The 14,637-nt window shown below is 45.0% G+C and overlaps 1 protein-coding gene across 2 annotated transcripts in view; it reads right to left on the bottom strand.

Moving 5' to 3' along the window:
* The window catches only part of ATRN (attractin), a 165,046-nt gene that overhangs the window by 41,171 nt on the left and 109,238 nt on the right, over nt 1-14,637 (bottom strand). For both annotated transcript variants that reach the window (XR_007906419.1, XM_051798158.1), the window contains exon 25: nt 7,835-7,896. Coding sequence is in view for 1 of the 2 variants with exons in the window: in XM_051798158.1 (XP_051654118.1) it covers nt 7,835-7,896 (62 nt within the window). In the remaining variant the exon portion in view is untranslated. The remainder of the gene's footprint in view (nt 1-7,834; nt 7,897-14,637) is intronic.

The following is a 14,637-nucleotide window of genomic DNA, read 5'->3' as shown; positions in this document are numbered from 1 at the left end:
CACCCTTATTTGGGGAAAGGAGATGCAAGTCCCAAGGGCAGAGGAGAAAGGGGGGGGGGGTCTTTCATCAGTCCCATGGAATCTTCTAGGTTGGAAAAGCCCTCTGAGCTCATCCAGTCCAACCATTCCCCAGCACTGCCAAGGCCACCACTGCCCCATGTCCCCAAGTGCCACATCCAACACGGTGTCTCCACGTGATTTACACCCTCAGGGGAAAAAAGCCGGAGTGGAGAACTAAGAGGAACTTTATCCCTCCATGAAATCCCCTTCCCAAAATGCAACACCGCCCAAGTCTGGGCCTGCCAGAGCCTTCCAGGGGTTTCCCTTTCCTGCCTCCCTTCTGGCACCACAGCCAAGACTTTCTGAGGAAAACACAGAGAGGGGTTAACAATTAAAGACCAATAAAAACTCCTCCTAAAACCTTCCCCGCAGTGCCCTGTATTTCACAGGAACAGCACCACATGTCTTTGTACTGTCACAAGGAGGCAGCAAATACCCAAAAAAAGCCATAAAACCACTCAGGAAATCCATTTCCCTCCCTGCACTAACACCCCCTGGAAGCACTGGTGGAGAAATAAAAGGCAGTGCCTGCTGCAGTCCATCACCTGCTGGAAGGGCCCCGGGGGTAAAGCCAAGACAAGATCTATCTGTTGGGTTTACTCAGCCTAAACCGTCCTGAAATAAGTTTAAAAGGTCTGATTTGAGCATCAGTAGCTTTAAAGAAGCTTTTTTTCCCCACATTTTCTCTTGGAAAGCAACTGTCTTAAGATGGAACCAGAGAAAAAAACCAGCTGCACAGAGAGAGAGCCGTGTTGGAAAATGATCTGGAGTGAGAGCCTGGTCCACCTCCATCCCCTGCCCTGCCTTCTCCTGAGCAGCCTCAGAGATCCCTCTGCCAGCCATGAAAATCCACCCATTCCCAAATGGCTTTAGACACAAACTTTCTCTGCAGGACTTGCTTTGCCCTCTCCTTCTCTTCCTTTCTCCTCCAAAATTAATGGACTGCCAAGAGCCCCCTTCATCCCCCAAATCCACTGATCATCCAAGACTTCCCTCTACAGCTCCCCCACCTCAAATGCTTCTAAGGAGACCTGAGAGCCTCTTCCAGGGCTTAAAGGGGTTCCAGGAGAGCTGGAGAGGGACTGGGGACAAGGGATGGAGGGTCAGGACACAGGGAATGGTTTCCCACTGCCAGAGGGCAGGGCTAGATGGGATATTGGGAAGGAATTGTTAGCTGGGAGGGTGGGAAGGCCCTGGCACAGGTTGCCCAGAGAAGCTGTGGCTGCCCCTGGATCCCTGGAAGTGTCCAAGGCCAGGTTGGAGCAACCTGGGCTAGTGGAAGGTGTCCCTGCCCATGGCAGGGGGTGGAGCAAGATGGTCTTTAAGGACTTTTCCAACCCAAACTATCCCACAAATCCATGAAATGGAGCTTCCATTGGCTCACACAGTTATAAAAATCCCTTACACAGCATAAATATTGCAGTGCAGGGAAGAGATACATTTACATTTTATGGACAATATCCTATTTGCTAAATGGCTTCATTAAGTCATCCTTAATTATTCATTAAATTATTTAAGTACAACGAATGAGCAATGTAATCATAAATAATCTCCCCTCAATTGGCCTCAACAAATGCATTAAACTTTCCTTGCTGAGCCTTCAGTGCTCGTTATACCACGGGGTTTTCCCACCCCTGACACAAAAATCTGCATTTAAACCCCCTGTCTGGTTTTATTCTGGACTTTATCTCCTTTTCCCAGCAAAGAGGATCTTCTCCCCACTCCAGGTATCCTTAAAGTTCCTCAAACAAGTCCACACTCTCGTTTTTAAGGGTCTGGAAAACTCCATCAGTGCTTTGCTGTGATGGATTCTCCACGAGGAGAGTAGAAAAATCCATCTGGTGTATTAAGGCCCAATTATTAAACTCTCCTGCAATGTTTATCAACATCAGAACTGCCTGTAAAAAATGGCAGCTTTAAACCCCCAAATGTACAGCAGCCTCCCTGCTAATGTGCTTTAACATATCCAGGTCACTTAATAATAATGTCAGAAAGCACTGCCATGATGGCTACAAACACAGCCCAAATTATTTTGATGAACTGGAAGCTGTTTAAGTGCTGTTTACAAGCAAATTTTAATATGCTGGAGAGCTGCAGGACACATTTTAAAGTAGCTGATGCATTAAAACTTGGAATAATTGGAACAACTGCACGTGGTTTTGCACGGTTGGGCTTTGCCAAACACCTGCCTGAAGGCCACAGAGAGGGATTAATGACCTTCTGGGCATTAAGAAGGTGGTTCAAGAAGTCACAACCAACTTTTGTTGTGGCAGAGAAGGGCAACTGAGTTGGGGAAGGGTCTGGAGCACAAGTGGTTTAAGCCCAGCTGGAAATTAAGCCCAGCTCAGCCACTTGCTCAACTCCCACTGCGGTGGAACGGGGAGGAGAATCAAAAGCAGGCTGAGATGAGAACAGTTTAATAATTGAAATTTAATAATTGAAAACAGGGTAAAATACAATAATAATGGGAAATGATGATGTTAATAAAAAGAGAAAAAAACCCAGCACCCAAATGAGTGATGGTTGGACTCGATCTCAGAGGGCTTTTCCAACCTTAACAATTCCATGATTCTGTTCTAGGATTGTGGAGGACAAAGGAAAGAGTGTTGAGAACATGGAAAGGAGGGAGTTGTGGATGCTGAACTGTTCTTCATTTTGTTAGGAATAATGTAAAGATATTCCCAAGCTCTTCTTTCCCTCAAAAAAAAAAAAAAGGAAGGGACTCAGACTGTATTTTAGGCACATATTTAGTAATGCCACATATTTAGTAATGCCATTTGTGTTGCAGTAAAAAAATTATTTAATAAGCACCAGGAGCAAATAAACTGTCTGCAGCATAACTCCAGATCTGAATTATTACAACAGGCCATTCCCACTTAATGAAAACACTGGGAAAATACTTACAGCTGGGAAAAACAATATACAGCACATAAAATCATCTGCCTGAGTCCTGTATGGAAGAAATACTGCTCCTGGTGAAGTTTTTCTGAGGAAAAAGCCCATTTATTGGCATCAAATTACACCATTTGATATTCAGATCTTTCCTAGAGGCACGTGAGGTTTGATGGGATCTGATGGGACAGGAGAGAGTCACTGCTGGATCATGGAATCATGGAATGGTTTGGGCTGGAAGGGACTTTAAAGCCCATCTAATTCCACCCCCTGCCATGGGCAGGGACACCTTCCACTAGCCCAGGTTGCTCCAAGCCCCATCCAACCTGGCCTTGGACACTTCCAGGGATCCAGGGGCAGCCACAGCTTCTCTGGGAAGAAGGAGGGAATTTATGGTCTTCCAAACAGCAATATGTGTTTAGAAGACCATAAATACTTTCACATCTTCTGTATGTAAAGCTGAGAAATACCAACTATAGGGGGGTGTGGGGGCAGACACAGATTTTTTGGAAGACAAGGGGGCACAAATAGGAATAAAAACGTTGACTAGGAATTGCCAAAACAGCTCAAACTGGGCTGAAACTCAACTGCACAATGTGCAAATTATGAGGAGCAGAGAGGAGGAAACAAAGGCCAGTTTGCTTGCAATTCATTAGCTTTGCAAAGGTTACCAATGGCTGGAACATCATTTCTCCTGCGGCCCCAATTAGAAGGGAATATTAACGACCCCAGAACGGCACCGTCCTGCCCAACCTTTATCCACTGACATTTTCCTAGTTTAAAATATAATGTGGGACAAAATAAAGGGAACCAAAGCCTGGCTTGGTCCTGAATTCCAGCTCCAGAAGGTGCTCCCAGAGTCCAACAGCAGCTAAATGAGGCACAACCCTGTGCCCACAGGAGGCAGCTCCTAAATGAAATGGAAATTAAATCCTGCATCCTGGTGCTGTTGGAATGCAGGGCCAGGTTCCTGCTTTTCCACACTGTGTGCCTCACAGGCAGCCCAGCCAGTGCCTGGGATATTCCATGAACCCAGCAGTGCTGGAGTTTGGCAATCCTTGCCTGCTGGAAGGACTGGTTTGACCTAAATCATCCCAAATGTCAGCAACGAAACCGAAAATCCCAACCTCCCGTTTCCCTCTGGGGTTCTCCAGGCAGCTCAGCAGCACAGCAGGGTCAAGATGGGGTCACAACCAGCTGGAGAAGATGGAAATGTGCCACAAGATCCCCAGCTCAGAAAGATTTCACTGATTCACAGAATCACAGGATGGTTTGGGTTGGAAGGACCATAAAGCCCATTGAGTTCCAACCCCCTGCCACAGGCAGGGACACCTTCCACTAGCCCAGGTTGCTCCAAGCCCCGTCCAACCTGGCCTTGGACACTTCCAGGGATCCAGGGGCAGCCACAGCTTCTCTGCCCAACCTGGGCCAGGACCTCCCCACCCTCACAGACACCAATTCCTTCCATATATCCAACCTACATTTCCCCTCTTTCAGTCTGAAGTTGCTCCCCCTTCTGTCACTACAGTTCCTGAGGAACAGTCCCTCTCCAGCTTCAGACACTGGAAGGTGCTATGAGGTCTCCATAGAACCCTCTCCTCTCCAGGCTAACATTCCCAACTCTCCCAGCCTGCCTCCATAGGGAAGATGCTCCACCCCCCTTATCAACTTTGTGGCCTCCTCTGGACTTGCCGCAACATTTCCATGTCCTTGGGGCCACCAGAAACCACTCCACGAACCATCGAATCCCAGAATGGTTTGGGTTGGAAGGAACCTTCAAGATCATCTCATTCCATCCCCTGCCATGGGCAGGGACATCTTCCACTATCCCAGGTTGCTCCAAGCCCACTCCATGTCTCCCCAGGGATGGGGCAGCCACAGCTTCTCTGGGCAACTCCTGCATTCCCCGGAGAACAGCAAAACGAAACAACACCCTCGAATGTGCCAACAGAAAGTCCCTCTAAACACCCATTTTCCAGAACAACATCTCTTTCCGTGTCCATTACACAGAACTGATACACATCCAGGTTTTGGGTTTGCTGCTGGAGTCACCAACTCTTCTCACAAAGCATTTTTCTTGCCTCTGCTTCGCGAGCAAATTCCCAGCCAAGTCTCTCTCGTTAACAGCACAGGGGGCTCTCAGCCATTACTTATTTATGCTCTGCCTTGGATCCAACTGTAATTATGAAATGTGCCCCAGAGCATTAAAAACACAAACGTTTCAATAGTTTCCCCCCCAACCCAGCGAGATGAATCCCACTGTTCCAGCACCGGTTAATTAGGGAGTTACAGGGACTGGAAAATAAAGCACTGGGAGAGCAGCTCAGGAGCAGTTAAAGAATGTAGAATGTTTAATGCATTATAAAATGCTTAATTGGAAAACACCAATAAATTGTCTTCTCCCAAATCCACACGGTCATAATCCTCTGCCTTGTTAGGAGGTTAAATAATATCGTAACATTCGTTCTCAAGGAGATCCAGTGATGGAGGGAGGGAAAACTCTTCAACCTGCCCAACTTTTGGACATGTATAATCAATACATATTCAGCTGTATGTGCTCACTGAGATGCATAAAGCCCTTATCCCCTGCTTCAGACTAGGATTGGAATTATGGAATGATTTAGGTTGGAAGGGACCTTAAAAACCATCCAGTTCCATGCCCTGCCATGGGGCAGGGACACCTTCCACTATTCCAGGTTGCTCTAACCTGGCTTTGAACACTTCCAGGGATGGAGCAACCTGGGCTAGTGGAAGGTGTCTCTGCCCATGGCAGGGGGTGGAATGAGATGGTCTTTAAGGACCTTTCCAACCCAAACCGTTCCATGATTCTGTGAGTCCCAAGACAAACACAAGGAAAAATTTTTCTAGTCCATCATTCAAGTGTGGGATGAGTGAAAATCCATCTAATCCAAATGTCAGCTGGGCCTGGAGAGAAAGACTCTTTCCAGGGGGTGTGGACAGCACTGAAAGAAAGGGAAAGCTGAAGGTCTCAGATCCCCAGTCCTGGATAATGCACGTTCCTGGGAGGAGCAGGGAGCTGCACCTGCTGATCCTCGTGGATCCCTCCAAACTCCAGGCATTCTGTGGTTCTTTAACCAAAGAGCACCTAAAGGTGCTTTTGAGGTAACAGGGGAGCATTGGATTTTTACTGCAAAATCCAGTCCCTCTGGAAAAGGGAAGTAAAAGAGCCATTACAATGCTTGTCTGAAGGATTTGTGTTTGCAGAAAAAGGGTCAGGCTGTTCCAGAGCACTAATGTCAGGTTTGGATATTTAGAGGAAACGTGGAGGAAGTGATTTGGGATGTGTAGCTCTTAAAATGAGAGAGGCCAAACAAACCTCTCTGAGATCCTGCTTAAATTTATAAAGAAGCAGGCACTGTAGGAGTCTTTAAGAGCTGTGGAGATGTTTTAGTGCTGAAGTCAGGGAATCCTGGAATGGTTTGGGTTGGGAAGGACCTTAAAGCCCATCCAGTTCAACCTCCCTGCCATGGAACACCTTCCACTAGCCCAGGTTGCTCCAGCCTGGCCTTGAACACTTCCAGGGATGGAGCACCTTCTTTGGGATTCTTTTCCAATAATGGATCTGGAGGAATCACTCCTGTGGAGGAGTTCAAACCCTCAGCTGGATCTGGGTCTGTACAGAACTAAAGGGCAGTTTTAATTGCAGACTGATTTTATGGCACTAAAAAGGAACTAAAGAACCAACTGCTTCCCTATTTTCCTTATAGTCAATAATCCTGATTGTTGATTATAATTGATTATGATCTCCTTATAACTAATTATGCTGCCACAAAGTTTTTTTAGGGAAGATGACTGTGCTGAATTGAGCAAAACAAACACCCAGTGTGTGTGCCAGGAGTAACCACTCACTGCTTACAAACAGCAGGAAGGTGGTGGCTCCAACCTGCTGTTCCCAGGGACTGCACTAAAGCAGATTCCACTCTCTGGAAGCTCCATATGAAAAAAAAAATAAAAAAAAAATGATATAAACCTCTTGTGTGAAGGACCCATCTGGAGCTCCTTGCTTTAATTAAATTTAGCATGAAATCTGAAGTGAGGGATTATTCCCACTGCTCATTTTACACCAGGCACAACAATCCCTACTCAGGAACAGGTTGTAAGACCTGGAGTGGTGTTTACTCCATGGATATCCCTCCTGAAGGGCTCCTCATCCATCAGGGGTTGGTTTACACTCCTGGAGGATTAACAGCTCCCAAAATAGAGCTGACACCTTGGGTTGGAGGCCTTGAAAAGAGGACCTGCTGTGCTTTGGGGAGGCACTGTCAGGGCTGGAGGTTTTGGAGGATGGAAAACAAATATTGAAATGGCTCCTGTTGGTTCAAGCTCCAAGGGAATCCTCAGGGCACTTCCCACCCAGACAGGAACTTCAAGCAGTGCCTGAAGGACAGAAGGCTTTGGCTCCTTTTGTGCTGTAACACGTGTTTGTGTTTAACTTGACATATTTACAGGTTTGGTTTGAAATCCAAAGGTGGTATCGAAAGGGGAGGAATTTACTCCAGGATAACTCCCTGCAAAATCCACATCCTTAATTCCTGCTGGGTGTGGGACAAGGTGTGAATACCTGCAGCACATCACACGTCAGCTCTTCCATGGGAGAAGTCACACAGCGTTTTCCAAACCATTTGAAAAGCAACTTCTCCCCTTCCAAAAGCCTCTCCCAGCCCCCAAAATCCCCTTTCCCTGCACTCCCAGGACAAAGATTCATTTCCTTCTCCTATTTCCTAATCAAATACTTCAAATAAAGCAGATATTCCCATTTATTTTAGGCTGTGCTGCAGCAGGATGCTTAAGGGAAAAACCAAACCGAACACTGAAAATCAAAACCCAAAGAAACATTTTAAGTGTCTTAAATGAAAAGTACCTGAAAAATGTCACAAAGAACTGCACCAGGTCCATAAAGTTGCTGTGCTGTGAGAATGCAATCTGCAAGAGAAAAGCAAATGTTCTCTGTTACTCACTGAAAAGAAAACTCCTATTTCAAGATATTAAAAAGGATAAAATTTTACAATAAAATGTATCTTTGGTTAAGTCAATTCACCTTTTTTTTTTTTTTTTTTTTTGGAACGGTTTTAGAAAAAGAACTGAAATATTCTGAGGGGAAAAGGGAAAACAAATTATAAATTCACATTGTTTTGAAAACATACATCCCAAAAACGAAGTTGGGCAAGCAACATTCTCCCAACAATGTTCCAAGGAAAATTCTCCGGAGAAAACACCAGTTCGAAAAATTAGGAGGCGGAGCCGCGAATAATCTTAATTAAAAGCGAAAACCTTTAATTACTGCTCCGAAAATTCAACATTTACGCTTCCAGCAACATTCCAGAGAGAGCCAAAAAACCTCCCTTGGCTAAGGAACTTACACCCAGAGCTGCAAAGAGGCAGGAGACACAGAAGAGAATGGCCACCGTGAACACGGCGATGGCATTCATCCTTCCCCGAGCTCCCCCGGCACGGGGCAGGGAAAAACCCGGAATATTCGGGAGGAAAACCAGAGGGGAAGAGGCAAACAGGAAACTGGGAGGTGGTTGGAGGCAAAGGGGAATGATTAGGGAGCCTGGGGAAGGATAACAAAGCGGAGGGAAAGGCAGCTTGGCAATATTCGGGAGCAGAAGTTCTTTCCAGGTACCTCCTATTTCCTCTGACTATCAATCTCCCCCCAGGACAGGATATTTAACTCTTTCGGGAAGCAACAGCATTTATTTCGGGGATTCAAGGGAAATCTGCACCAACAAAAGCTTTTCAGGGAGATTAAAGTCACTTCCAGCCTCACTTGTTGGGTTTTTAAATTGATAAACGGCATTTCTGGCATCGTGAACACGAGCACAAATCCCTCCTCCCAGCAACAGCCACATCCCACAAATCAGGAATATACACAAAATGAGCCAGTGCTTAGATTTCTGTCACTCTGGAACATTTTTTATGGTCATATTCACTTTAAATATCGATTGTAACTTGGTAGAGAAGCTGCCCCAAAGAGGTTTTTTTTAATTAAATATATTGAAATACTCCGAAGTTGAAAATTCCCTTGCAGGGCACAACCACTGTGGGGTTGGAAAGTGAACTCCAAACCTGCACACCAGATGCTCTGACCTCAATATTCCTGCCTCCAGAAGACAAGAAAACACAGTTTCTTGTTGATTTTTTTTCCTTTATAATGTTCTTCCCAATGCTTTCCTGATTATAAAAAGACATTGAGTGTTATTTCACTTTTCAGTTAAAAAAAAAATCAGTGCATGGCCAGTGGTTTAATCTGGGCATACATAACTCCTCTGGATTTGTCTTTAAGGCAAAGATTGTCCTCACTAAAATATCACAGCCCAAAATACAAAGCCAGGATAAAAATAATAACTCTTGTTGTTATTTCTGTGAACAGCCAGGATGCAAAAGAGGCATCTCAAAATAAAGCCCTTTTTTGTGCAGCAACAGCTTAAATTTAAAAATCCTTTTGGAGAGCTGGAAAATTAAAAGGACAAAGGACTCATCAATGGGTCAGTTCTCTGTGGATGATCAGCAGGACCAAGGTGGAAATCAAAACTTGCTCCCATAAGAAGAAGAAACAAGTATTTGTTAATTTTAGAATTGTAGAAATTCTATGAAAAATTAATGAGACTGTTACCAGAGAAGGGTTTGTCATGTTTTTGGATAATATAATTGCAGGGAACAAAGAAAACAAAACAGAAAAAACAACAACAACAAAAAAACCCCAAAATAAAATAAAAAACAAGCAAAAACAAAACAAACAAAAAAGGTAAAACCACAAAAACCACAAACTAAACCAACCAATCAAAAAACACAAAAATACCCCAGAAAAAAATGACAAAAACACCTCACAAAAAAGGGAAAAAAAAGGGGAAAAAAAAGAAAAAAGGGAGAGAAAGATAAAATAAAAAAAAAGAAAAAAGAAAAAAGAAGAAAGAAGAAAGAAAAAAGAAAAAAGAAAAAAGAAAAAAGAAAAAAGAAAAAAGAAAAAAGAAAAAAGAAAAAAGAAAAAAGAAAAAAAGAAAAAAAGAAAAAAGGGAAAAGGGAAAAGGAAAAAAAGGAAAAAGAAGGAAAAAAGGAAATGAAAGAAAAAGAAGGAAAAAGGAAATAAAAAGGGGGGGAAGGAAAAAAGGGAAAAAAGGAAAAAAGGGAGAAAAAAGAGGAAAGAAGGGAAAAAAGGGAAAAAAAAACAGAAAAAAAGGAAAAAAGAGGAAAAAAGGGGGAGACAGGGGAAAAAAGAGAAAAAAAAGAAAAAAGGGAAAAAGGGAAAAAAAAGAAAAAAGGAAAAAAGGTAAAAAAAAGAGGAAAAAGAGATGAAGGGAAAAAAGGGGAAAAAAGAGGAAAGAAGGGGAAACAGGAAAAAAAACTGAGAAAAGGACAATAAAGTAAAAAAGGGGGGGAAAGGAAAAAAGGGGAAAAGAGGAAAAAAGGAGGAAAGGAAAAAAAAAAGGAAAATTCAGTTTATTTCTCCCCAAGCCCCAGAAATGGTTTCCCATGGTGGTTTTCCCTGCCTGTTGGAATTCTCCTCCTGCAAAGCCCAGCTGAGCTCTGGGCCTCACACACAGATTAAAATGAAAGCCCAGCTTGGATTAAAATTAAAGGGAATTTCCCCAATTCCCTTCTCCCAGGCTGGAAATGCCATTGGAGCTGCCCAAGGAGTGTCCAGGGCAATTTGGGCTCATCACTGTTCATGCTTTGTTTGCTCAGAGCCTCATGGAATGTGCTCCCAGGACTTCATTCATCCAGTTGCAGTCAAAGCCGGGTTGGAAATGGCTCTTGTTGGTCCTGGATCCAGGAAAAACATGGCAGCAATTCCTTAGCAGGGAGGGATTTTTAATTAAGTTTCAATGATGGGAAAAGATTCGTTTCTCCATCCTCAAAAAAACTCTGATTTTGTCCCAGAGGATGAGGCAGAGGAACAGCAGGGAAGCTCTGTGTGGTTCCTGCTGGGAATGAGGAGAAACTTCTCCAGGAATGGGGCAGAACCTCAGCTCAGCTGCCAAGTCAAATCCCCACTTCCACGACAAAGAATCCCAAAATTACCGGGGTTGGAAAAGCCCTCTGAGATCATCCAGTCCAACCATCCCCCAGCACTGCCAAGGCCACCACTGACCCCTGTCCCCAAGTGCCACATCCACAGGGATTTGAAATCCCTCCAGGGATGGGGATCCATCCCTGCCCTGGGCAGCTGTGCCAGGGCTGGACAACCCTTTCCAGGAAGGAATTTTCCCAATATCCAACCTAAACCTCCACCTGGGCTCACATTCAGCCACCACCAACCAGCACCCTCCAGCTCCTTTTCCAGCTTTCCAGCCACTATTCCCAAACCATACACTTCTTTCAAGGATATTTTATATTTTTAGGAATAACAGAGCACGCTTAAGGAGTTAAATCAGATAATTAATTACGTTAATCCCAAAGAATATTACAAAGCTCGTGTTTATCTGATCTGAATAAATACCTGGGAAAGCACAGCCCCCCCAATCCTGCTTTTTCACCATTTGAAGGATCCAAACAATCCACCTGCTTTTCCAGATGAACAGGAATAGCTCTGTGGACTGATAAAAATTCATAATTAAGAGCTTTACTTTTTTTTTTATCATTTGATTAACATAAAATACGAAGCCAGGAAGCAAATCTGGCCACCCCTGACCGGCCAAAAACATCCCCAGAATTGCCCTGGGTTGGAAATCAGTGCTCACACATTGCAAAGGAGTTCATGGCAAATGACTTGGCCCCAAAATATTTGGAGGAAAGGAAAAGTGATTTGAACCCGAGCGATGCTGCAGCGACAGTTGGTGTTTTAAATCCAAAAACTCCAGCCTGTGACTGATAGAAATTCTGACCAACAAACTGGGGTGATTCCATACCAGGACGTGCTTTCCATTCAGTTTGTGCTTCAAGAGGAAAGAAAATTGAGATTAAACTTCAAGAGAACAGTTTGGGACAAAAATGGGTCCAGTTACCTCTCAGTCTACTAAGACCTAACTTCACCTGAAGCATTTCAGCGCAACAATAAAGTCATTTAAGGTGCCATTCTTTGATCTACAAATGCTCTGAACTCATTAAAACCAACTTGAATTTCACATCTCCCCAAGGAAAATCACTATCACCAACCCAGGGGAAAATTCTGCAGAAATTTCTTTCCTTGTTGAATCCAGCAAGAAACCAACTGAAGGAACGCCTCTTGTTTAGCTGCAATAATCAGATTTACAGATAATTTGTCACAGCATGAATCCTCCTACTTGTGTTGGAACTTGCTGGGATTTTAGGGAAATAGAAGCCGAATTATTTGCCACAAGGGGGATGGGACAAACCTCTCTCCAAACTCAAATAATTCCTAATATCAGACATAATATTTGTGGTACTAAAGTAAAATTAACTGAAGAACTGCTAATGAGAGAGCTGGGGCGTTCAGCCTGGAGGACAGAAGGTTCCAGGGAGAGCTTTGAGAACCTACAGGAGCACCAGGAGAGCTGGAGAGGGACTTGGGATAAGGGATGGAGGGACAGGACACAGGGAATGGCTTCCCACTGCAAGAAGGCAGGGAAAGATGGGATACTGGGAAGGAATTGTTGGCTGGGAGGGTGGGGAGGCCCTGTCCCAGGTTGCCCAGAGAAGCTGTGGCTGCCCCTGGATCCCTGGAAGTGTCCAAGGCCAGGTTGGAGCAACCTGGTCTAGTGGAAAGTGTCCCTGCCCATGGAATGAGATGGTTCTTAAGGTCCCTTCCAAGCCCAACCATTCCATGATTCTGTGATACACAGAAAAATGTTGCAAGTATGGCTATTTCACAGCACATTTTGGGACATTTTGGGTCTCTGAAGGCTTGAGAAAACACGATCAACCACAGAAAATATCGTTTCTCTGACTTCTCTCTCCCTGCTGACAATTCAGGATTATTTACAGGCCGGATTTCTGCCTTTCTTCGCTCCCGCACAAAGCGACTCAATTCACACCATTGCTGCCTCTCCTTTCATCCCTGCTCTGTCTCAGGGATGAGAGAAAGGGAAATTGGAAAGGATATTTTGCACAGGACACGCTCCTAGAACAGAACTGTAAAAGAGAGAAAAATAAGAGTCTAATTAACTTCAGAAAGCAGAGAAGTCCAAGGGAGAAGGCGCAACATGAAAAGGGCTCCTGGAGCTTGAGGCTTGCTGTGAATTCAGGAGATATCAAAGGTCCTGCTGCTCCAGCCATTACCCCCACCTGGCAGGGGGTAGAATGCAACAGCACTCGTGTTTTCAAAGTCTGCAGGACCACACAGCCCTGCAAACCATGGAAATTTAGGGATTTCAGGCTGGTTTTGGCTTTTCATTTCAAGCCGGCCCCGGCGCCAAAGTTAACGAGCAAAAAGCAGCAGGTAAGAGGGGAAGGCTGGGAGCTCCACAGGCTGCCAGGGAGAGAAAGCCAAGAGCCAAACAAGCTGCAGGTGCCATTTCTGCACATCTTCCTCTGTTCCTTCCTCGGAACTGCACTGTCTTGTCTCTTTTTTTGCTGTGGTTAGAGGCAAGGATTCAACCTGACCTTGGAGAAGACACACAATACTAACAGGGCGCCGTGGCCTGAATGCTGAGTGTGCCTGTGCTGCTGTCAGAGGACCTGCTGCAAAACAAAGGGGCTCTAAGTATTCCTGAGTGATGCCAAAGTCATCAAAATATTCATTTTGCCCTCTAGGATAGAGAGGTGTGTGGAGGGAAATGGCTCTTCTGCTCAAGAGAAACGTCGTTCCTTGTTCCAATTCTCCTTTAAACACAAACACAAGGTGCTCCAGTGAAACAAAATCCATGTTGGGCTTGGTGCTCTGCACTCCAGAGGAGCAGGAAGTCAATTCCAACAGCCTCAGAGGGGAGGTTCTAGGGAAAAACAGGTCAACACAGCAATCCAGCTGCACCACCTGAAGGGTGCTCTCGGTTCTGCCACATGATGCCGCTTCACGTGTTCTGTGAACGTCATTAATGAGCCAAGGAAGTCATTAAGGCAGCAGAGAGCAAGGCAAAAAGCTCTTCATTCAAAATTCCAGCCCTTTAAAAGCTGGGATTTTGGAGCTGACCCTGCTCCCTGAGGGATGAGCAAACCCCAAGATGATCCTTTTTGGGCAGGCAGCTCTCAAATCCTCTCAGCGACGTCAGCTGCCAGGAACACTCTCCAAAATGGAAGATCTGTTCACCTCTGCAGATGATTTATGGGATTCAGACACAGATTAAGATCCAAATCCAGAGGTATATTCCTATCATCCCCTTACACTCAAGGGGAAGCTCATCTGTCATCCAGCTGGCCCGTGTAGTGTCTAGAAAATGATTTACCTGCTCAGTTCCACAACAGGACCTTCAACCCCTGAGGCACAAAAAGATATTTATTTGCAGACCCCTCCATTCAGGTGGTTCAAATTCCCACAGTGAAGCCTTCCCCTTGGTGTCATGGATGCACTAAAAGCTCATTCATTGCTTAAACAGGGGTAAAACCTATTGCCAATCAGCCCTAGGACATCTCACCTGCCTCCAGCTGCTGCTCCAGAATTCCAGAATGGTTTGGGTTGGAAGGGACCTTAAAGACCATCCAGCTCCAACCCCCTGCCATGGGCAGGGACACCTTTTACTAGACCAGGTTGCTCCAAGCCCCATCCAACAGCTTTGGGGTGGATCCACAGCCCATCACAACGCCCAGGCAGGACATTTCCTTTCAGGG

Source organism: Manacus candei, unplaced genomic scaffold, assembly GCF_025592945.1.
Source record: "Manacus candei isolate 608988 ecotype Guabito, Panama unplaced genomic scaffold, ASM2559294v1 h1tg000048l, whole genome shotgun sequence".
Classification (NCBI taxonomy): Eukaryota; Metazoa; Chordata; class Aves; order Passeriformes; family Pipridae; genus Manacus; species Manacus candei.
The sequence above is the reverse complement of the archived record's forward strand: the minus strand, read 5'-3'. Positions and strand labels throughout refer to the sequence as shown.